Source organism: Stegodyphus dumicola, chromosome 5 (genome assembly GCF_044657685.1).
Source record: "Stegodyphus dumicola isolate Sdum_Otavi_A_Nest chromosome 5, ASM4465768v1".
NCBI lineage: Eukaryota > Metazoa > Arthropoda > Arachnida > Araneae > Eresidae > Stegodyphus > Stegodyphus dumicola.
In genome coordinates this window covers 39,449,248-39,458,297 of record NC_140772.1, presented here as the reverse complement: position 1 = coordinate 39,458,297, position 9,050 = coordinate 39,449,248, and the positions used below count along the sequence as shown (strand labels likewise).

General features: G+C 32.8%; 1 protein-coding gene across 1 annotated transcript in view; it reads left to right on the top strand.

Annotated features, from left to right (window-relative positions):
- The first annotated feature begins 1,728 nt into the window (after window positions 1-1,728).
- LOC118183854 (peptidoglycan recognition protein 3-like) overlaps window positions 1,729-9,050 on the top strand; it is a 35,808-nt gene continuing 28,486 nt past the window's right edge. Inside the window, exons 1-2 of the mRNA XM_085817800.1 lie at window positions 1,729-1,887; window positions 5,764-5,835. Of these exons, the coding sequence (XP_085673926.1) occupies window positions 1,818-1,887; window positions 5,764-5,835 (142 nt within the window). The 5' untranslated portion in view covers window positions 1,729-1,817. The remainder of the gene's footprint in view (window positions 1,888-5,763; window positions 5,836-9,050) is intronic.

The window sequence follows — 9,050 nt, the reverse complement described above, 5'->3', positions numbered from 1 at the left end:
TCAATGAATCATAAGTCATAAGAAAGCTGAAATTTTTTTCGAATAAAATTACGATCAAAAACCTAAATAATTATTAATTTTTTTTAATATTCTGAGATTAATAGCTCATTTGGAATAGGGTGGAATCGTATTTCTATAATTTCCTTCAAGAAATTTTTCTAACTGTTTAATGCACGAAGAGGGAAACCAAAGCTCGGTTCTTCATCCTTAACTATTTAGAGGAATATGAAAATTACATTTTCCTTGTCAAAAAGAAGCGGAATTTGGAAACCAGAGTCTGTCAATGGTACATCGGACCCTTACCCACAGCCGAAACTGGAATTTAAAAGTACCGGTTGGATGTACTGGCTACTGCTTAAAAGAATACATTGGAGGAATATATTAATTCCCTGCAGCCTACCATGCATTAAATCATTAGCTGTTCATTTGGTTATATTCCCAATAATATCCAATACCACTTGCTAAATAGCTCCTAGGTCAGATAGAAATAGCTGTAAGAGTTGGCTGTAAGGGACTTTTCCCTGTACAACGTTAATACGTTTAGTAAGTTCTTAACAATTTTTTCTTAGGAAAATAAATCCTCCTATGCTTTTCCATGATATCCACTTTTTACTGCTGTTTAAAGTAATTTTACCGTATTCTATAACAGCAGTGTTGTTGTAAGAAAGATAAGGTTCACAGCCATACTGTTGCAACTTCGGATGTAAAACAGAGTTTCTCCATTTTCAATGAATTTTCATTTGAAGTTCAACAGCAGTATTAATGTCTCTTTGTCCACAACAGACCCAATAAATAAGACCGCTGAATAATGGTATTTCTACAGGCGTTCAAATACCGACGAATAAGCTGCCCGCATGGGCCTTTTCATGTGTAATATGAATATAAGCCACTTCCCTTATAACAAAGGCATCTTTTCGATTACACAGATAATTCTATATGCATTGCCATGATGTAATAAATCTAATCCATACTTAATGCCTGTTTTTATGAAAGCTCGTTATTATCTCTAACTGATTCTTTTGCCGACATTTTGCTGAATATGTCCATTAACATCGGTAGACATTTATACAATGTAATACCTTTTATTGAAAAGATCAAAGACTGTTTGATATCGCAAGCAATTCCAATAGGAATATTAAGGAAATTCTTAATTTTTAGCGGGTTTCCAGTACTTTTTAAATATTTTAGCACCTGTTTCAGTATGGATGAAAAAAAATGAAGAAAAGCAGAATATATTTCAATAACATATTAAGCACAACATTTGGCAATAGTGGCATAGCGAGAGATTCCGAGTTTGTTTCAGATAAAGTAGATACGTTTCAAAATTTATGAAATCTCTGTAAATATTCCCGACTATTTAAGTCCAATATGAAATTCATGTAATAGTTTAGGCTGAGTTAGGAATTAAAATTCGGAGTTATTAATTTTAATGAGTTATTTAACATAAATTATTTTATTTAATATACTGAATATAGTGTCTGCAGCTTACAAATTTTTTCCCCGAATTCAAATGTGCACAAAATGTCGTTTTCGAAAAGTTCCGGTCATCTTAAAAATTTTCAACTGTTCGGAACATAACGCTTCCGAAGCAACTAATTACATAATTGATAATTCCTACCAGAAATAAAATACACAAGAGGAAAAACCTTCAAACGGAAGTAACGGAGCACAAAAGGGGGAAGTAAGGATGTGAAAACTGGAGAAAGAAGAATGAACCGACGCCTGATGTGGAAATTCCATACTTTCTCACCCACCCACGCGCTTTGTTGGAAGGAACAGAACTTAGCTTATCGTGATAATTTCCCCAAAGTTACGATATGAAATATAAATATATATATCTCCAAATATTTGATAACTGTTTCTTTAGAGACCGAGGAATTCAAGCAAGTATGTGAATTACTTTTCAGTCTGAATTTATCTGGTCAGAAATTATAGGTACCAAAATATAAACCGTTTTAGCTCTACCAAAATATAAACCGTTTTAGCTAATGTTATTCCTTTAAAATATATTTCAGAAAATCGTGTTCATCTTATATGCGCATCCTAATACATAAAAGATATAGTATAGTAATCTATCTCATCCTTTAATTTTCATGTTAAATGATAATATATTTAATTTTATCTCGAAATATAATATTTAGATCATCTAATTATCTTTATAGTAGAATAGTTTCAGCTTATAAATATCGGTTATGTATGTAACAATAAATGATTATTATTTCAATTTATCTCAAATATTTTAGTACTTCTTTAATAATTAGTTTTACTTGATTGTGGTATTTAAAACATTTAATCATCTGCCGTTCAGAAAATCTTCTGTGTAAAAGGTTCATATGCATGTAACTATCTTATCAGAAAAATACCTCTTAAAATGTAGAATTTTATTATGTGAGGCCGTCTTACAATAGGGTCGATGATGGGGTATTTAGGAAATTATGAGGAATATTTTGTAATTAGTTTATTTATGTACTTAAAAAAATCACGTGAAGTTAACTGATTATCACTATTATATTTTATATTATCACTGTTATTTATTATCATTATTATATTCAGATTTCAAGGGAAATATTTACTTTGTTTAATGTTGAATCGGTTACTTTTATAAAACAGAAGCAGTTCTCTGATTTCACAGTTTCTTGCAGCAGCGGAGAATTCATTACTAAATCGATCTATCATAGTTTTGAGTCCCTTTATATGCATGTACAAAAGTATAAATGCATTTACATTCTTTCAAAATGGCGTTGTATGTGACAATATAATTTCAACAATGTTTTGAGAAAGCAAAAGTATTTTTCCATACCAAATGCTTTATTTCTCTATCTGATTTAAGAATCATGAACAGTTTTTTGCTGCATCCTTTATGCGATATTATTTTCTGTTGCTTGCACAATCGACGTAACAGGTATGGGAGAATCCCATCATTGTTTTCTCTTTTTTATTGTTTGAAGAAATGACTTGAAAAATAGTTTATGCATCAAATATTTGCAAGTCTTATTCTCATCTCATAAGCTCTTTTGTTATGAAGGTTTTTAGCTTACATAAAACAGTAATTTTACAGATATAGTCTTAAAATGTGTATTGGTGATGACCAAACCAGAAAATTAAATTTCTTCTAACTAACAGGTAAAATAATTTGTTAGTTAAAACAAAACTTGATTTATATTTTATGTTGTCTAAAGTATGACTATATTCACACTAGAACAATGGAAATTTTGAGAGTTCCTTTTTAAATATCGGCCTTTATGTGCGTTTGGGGATTTCTTTTTGCTTTAAACATTCGAAAACGAACAGTGTTCTGTGCTGTATGTATATTTTACTTAATAACGATGGTTTTTATGGATTAATTATTGTCTAGAATTTCTGTAAAAGGTTTATACAGTTCTTTTAAAGAAACATTTCATTGAAAGTTGTTCATTACTTCCAAAACAGTCTTTCTTTTCAACTGTTCTTTACTTTCAACTGGAGGCTAAGACAAGACGATAAATCCTCTGATTGTCTCTCCGGAGCCAGAAATTATGCTTTAAATATATAAATTCCGTAAAAATTTATATAACTGTATAAGATAATTTTTTTTAAATTAACTTATCTTGGCTTAGTGTTTAAAACTAGTGTGTCACCATTCACAATTTGGAAAGCACTGGCTCAAATAATCTGTCAACGTCATCGAATGAAATAGAAAAACATTCGAAAGTATGAAACAATCATATATTTTGCTTTCTGATTTCTTTAAATTAAACTATATCGTTCTATTCATTTATCCCATTTTCTGAAATAGTGCAGGATGGTTATAAAAGAAATATTAAATCAGGAGATCAAGTTGGCCAAGAAATCGGTCCCCATAATAATCTAAATTTCTTTAAGTGGGAAATTTTAAAAGACCATATGTAAACAGCATATTATGCAGCAATGTTGAATTTAAATAATGAATTGTGAAAATCATTAGAACAATGACACACAAAATGCTTGAAGCACATCGAAGAGATTGCATGTTGACTGGAGCATAAGTATGCACCACTAATGCAGGTAGTTTTGAATTACTTTAAACGCGACGCATATATCAGAATGATATTTGAAATCATGTGTAATTTAATCAGTAACACAAACGGCCACCTTCGATTTAGATTATTCTCTATTCAGCAAGGGGCCCACCAGCGGCCGAGCGGTAAAGTGGCTGAATACTGGTAGTTCGGTCCGAGGTTCGAATCCCGCGAACGGGCTGGCTGCATGGGTGTTTTCGTGGTTTTCCCCATGTGTAACGTGTATACGAGCCAGTTTCCCTTAGAAAGTCCTTCACGAAGCCATCCCTCCCCTTAGGCAGATAGCCCTCGAGGCTTTGCCATAATCACACACACACTATTCAGCAAGGAAATGCGCTTAGTAATTTAGGACTATACTATGTTCTAACTCCTTATTTAAGCACAGCGATTTTTTATTTAGTGCAAGTTCTTTTAACTATGGTTTGTATTATCTTATTTAAGCGAAAATGTGTATTCAGAATAGCAATACGGCAAAGGAATTTATATCTCAGTTTTACGAATTTATAAAGGCTCCAAAAAAAATTCGTAAAATTCATCATAGATGGACATTTTATTAAAAAAAATTTTCATAAATTCGTGTAGTTAGGTAAATTGGAGTTTTATAAATACGTGATTCCTATGTCTTTAATATGATGCGAATTTAAATATTTCCGCTTAGAACTAGATCTGCAGTTACTAGAAAATTATTAATTCCGTATTGTCTAATTGCCAAGCATCGATATCTTACAGGTTTTCCACTTTTAAGAACGAATTACGTTCCGAACGGCAGTTCGTACCATGAATTTGTTGGTAAAGTATTATTATGTTCGTTATGCATATATTCTAACGATATTCATAAAATAAAAGAGATAAATACTGTCAAATAAACAATTAAAATATGAAAAAAAACAATAATACATTTAAATTCTTAATGCAGTACATTATACGTAAAATTCATAAATAAATAATTATTTTACTATATATCTAGTACTTTGGATTGCTGGGTTTGAGGCATGTTGGACAGGGTTAGGATGAGGGTAGTAATTTCTACATGGGTGGTGGTCAGTCAACGTCTGACTCGCCTTCTAAAGATTCATCGACAAATAAAGGGGATATGTGTCATCAGGAGGCTGTATTAGGGATGAAAGGACTTGGCATATTTAATGGGCAAGCAACACCGATTTCTGATGTTTTTTTTTATTAAGAAAATAAGTGTCTAAATTTGTCTAAATTGTTTTTTTTTTTTTTTTCTTTAATCATAAATAAAATAATAGCACGGTTTGCCATCGCACTCAGCAGACTATTTTAGCTTCTGTTTCGTTTGGTTTATTTAATTACAGCAAAGCACTCGAGGGCTATCTGCCTAAGGGAAGGGATGCCTTTGTGGAGGACTTTCTAAGGGAAACTGTCTCGTATACAAATTACACATGGGAAAATCTACGAAAACATACATGCAACAGCCCGTTCACAAGCATTCGAATCAGGAACGAACTACTAGCGTTTAGCGATTTTACCGCTTGGCCGCTGGTAGGCACTACTTTAGCTTCATTCAAATTGCTTATTTTCTCTTCGACTCGGAACAAATTTTGCATTTTGAGAACGGGTTTTTTCACAACTGCGAAAGTTCGTAAATTGAGAATCGTCTATACTTATTTTTGGAGAACAAAGCTAAACAAATTTAGAACTATGTTTACTGAAAATGATCTCTAATTCTAATTAATCAAATATACGTATGTTGCTTTTATAGGTAAATTTGAAATGGCTTTCCTACTACCTATCCTATTGTCCATGTCGCTTTTAAGGCATTTTATAATCCAAGGTAAGGCATCATACATTTTGACATTAAAATGTTTGAATAAAAGATGATTGAATTGTATAAATATTAATGAGCTTATTTTATAGCATTCTTATCATACTGCGCATTTTACAGAACTAATGCAATGCTAGAGCTTTTTACAAATGATTTTCTTCCAGCTTACTTTATGAACTACAATAAATAAAATTATTTAACACGCAATAAATAAAACTAGAATAACTAGGATTAAAATATTAAAGTTTTACTTTTAAGGAAAGTCTTCCTTTTCCCTTAAAGTTAAAAGTTTTGATTATTTTATGTAAAGTATATATGTGAAGGAATCTCTAAATTCTTTAAATTTTTGAAAATTATTTAGTTATTGCTTTCAATTTAAATGTTTTAAACTGCTTTTCATTTCAATTTTGAATGTATAACAATTGTATAAACATGTGAATTACTGCAGAAAACTTAAATAAAGCGTCTGAAGATAAGTTTTATTTTTAAATGTTGTCGAATTTTATTTTTTTAATCTCTACAAGAAGAATTAAAAGGAAAAAAAGAAAAAGTCTGTGTGTCTTTCGTATGTACTGTGCGTAAGCTAATAGACCCAGGGTTACGAAATTTAATATATAGGTGCATCTAGACAAGAGCCAGTGCACCTCGAAGCGATTTTGTTTTTCAAAATCTGAATCAGATTTTTTTTATTTTATCTTTTCGATTTTATAGCATCATTTTGAATAGTTTCTTTCTTTTAGAAATGTGGTTTTGGCAACAGTTTTTCATTCAATTGTATACTGGACTGCTGACTGTTGAAAATCAGCCCTGTTGCCACTTGGAAATATGTAGGCGATTAATCTGTACAGTTTTTAAATTTAATGTCTCTCTTGGATACTGGACGTTTGTCGAGAGAAGGTAACGGGAAGTTGGTTAATTTATTTATTAGGATAATTAATATTTGCATTAAGGGATATTGCTTATTTCATTGAAATTTTGTTATATGTAATACTTTTTTATGACGTTTTTCAGCAGAGTAAAATTTTGCGCAGTTTTTAAATTTAACATTTAGTGTTCCCTTCAGGAATTTTTCCAGTACGTTTAAAATCCAGATGAAGGCTGGCCGCGTGTTTAAATATTTTAACTTGTTTTTCTTTTATTTTTAAATATGTATCTAAATATAAAATAATTTCATGTGACGGTATTATTGAAGAAATCTTTATAAAACATTCTATTGTTGATCAACAATTTTGTTTTCAAATGTTCTGTTGCTTTTTATTTTATACCAAATTTGATGGCACCAGCATTAATATCATCACCATATCAATTTTCATAGGCGCATTTTACTTTTCGCTCAAGAAATCTTACTAAGCCCTGGGACGCCAGTAAAGGCTGGGCAATTTGTGTCTCCTTAAGTTATATTATTGCATTAGTATATCTGTTAGAAATGCTATTTCTAAGCCTTCTCTGGCTCTTACTTTTATCCAGTTTGAGACACCGCTAGTCATTTTATTAGAACTTGCTTTTCTTATGTTAGATTTTATACAGCTGATGTGGATGTGAATAAATGTATATATTTTAATTTCTGAGTTCGAAGAGTTGATTTTATAACAATATCCTTCTGTCTGTCATGACAGACGACTATTTAGCGGTCGGCATAACTGAATAGTTTTAATAATGATTATAGCAACATTCTTAATTACAATAAAGATTTACAAATAATTCCAATATTTTAATAATTTAAGTGTGTTTCTATAATTCTTTCTAAGTCTTGTTACTAATACGTATCGACAATATTATTGTTGTCGGCTTCATCAAAGCTCTGTTTACATGCACCACAAGAAGATTGTATTACGTGATTTTAACTGAAGTTTCCGTTATGCATGAGCATAGTGCTTCTATAATTGCAAAATTACTGTTTAACATTTTTTATTATTTTTTTAACTTTAAAAGTATCATGGTTCTTTCTCGTTAAAGCTACGAGGGCTATTTTTTTTCAACCTCCGATGGGCTATAAAGAAAAAACGTGTGAATATACAAAAAAGATTTTATTACCAAAAGTAATGTACAATACAGGTTACTTCTCTACATAATCACCTTGACGATTGAGGCATTTGTCATATCTGTGAACAAGCTTTGCAATACCCTCTTCATAAAATGTTCCCGCCAATAATTGGAAGTGAGTTGTGACGGTTTCTTTCAGCTCCACGTCATTTTGGAAGCTCTTCCCGCCAAGCCATTGCTTCAGTTCAGGGAACAGATGAAAGTCACTCGGCGTTAGGTCGGGATTATATGGTGGATGTTCGAAAATGTCCCATTGAAATTGCTGAAGGAGCCGTTGGGTTACACCAGCGCTGTGAGGACGGGCATTGTCGTGGATCAGAACAATTCCAGAAGTCAGCATGCCCCTTCGTTTGTTCTGAATAGCTCTCCGTAAGCGTCGCAAAGTTTCACAATATGAACCTGCATTAATTGTTGTTTGGGCTGCATAAACTCCCCAAGCAACACAGGTTTTTGGTCCCAAAAAACAGTTGCCATAACCTTACGGTTGTTAAAGGTTCGATTGAATTTTGTGGGTCTCTTTGGAGAATTTGTGTGCATCCATAGTTGCGATTGTCATTTCGTTTCGGGCGCGTCATATTGAACCCACGTCTCATAACCTGTCACAATGGATTTCAAAAACTCTTCTCCGTCAGTATTGTAACGGTCAAGAAACTCAAACGCTGCAACCATTCGGCCAGTTTTGTGGTCGTCAGTCAACATCTGTGGGACCCAGCGAGCGCAACTGTTCAGTAACGATAGAGTACAGGGAAGATCTTGAAACTTCCGGAAATTTCATCGATAATTCACTTATGGTGAACCTTCGATTTTGCTTAACCGCTTGGTCAACTCGTTGAACAATGTCGTCTGTAGCGACAGACTTGCGTCCTTGACCCCCTTCATCATGCACATCAGTTCGGCCATTTTTAAACTTTCGACACCATTCACGAACAACGCCATCACTCATAAAGCTGTTTCCATACACTCGACTCATGCTTCGATGAATTTCCGCTGCACTGTTCCCTTCTGCTTGCAAGAAACGAATAACAGCTAGCAATTCCCACTTGGTGGGAGAATGAATAGCGACAGCCATGTTTACGTGACTGCAACTCAACAGAAAATGGCGTGTTGAATACGCCAGTGACAGAGCGTGTGGAGGGGGAGATGCGCAGTCGCCTACTACGCACACCAACCACCTGCCGCAT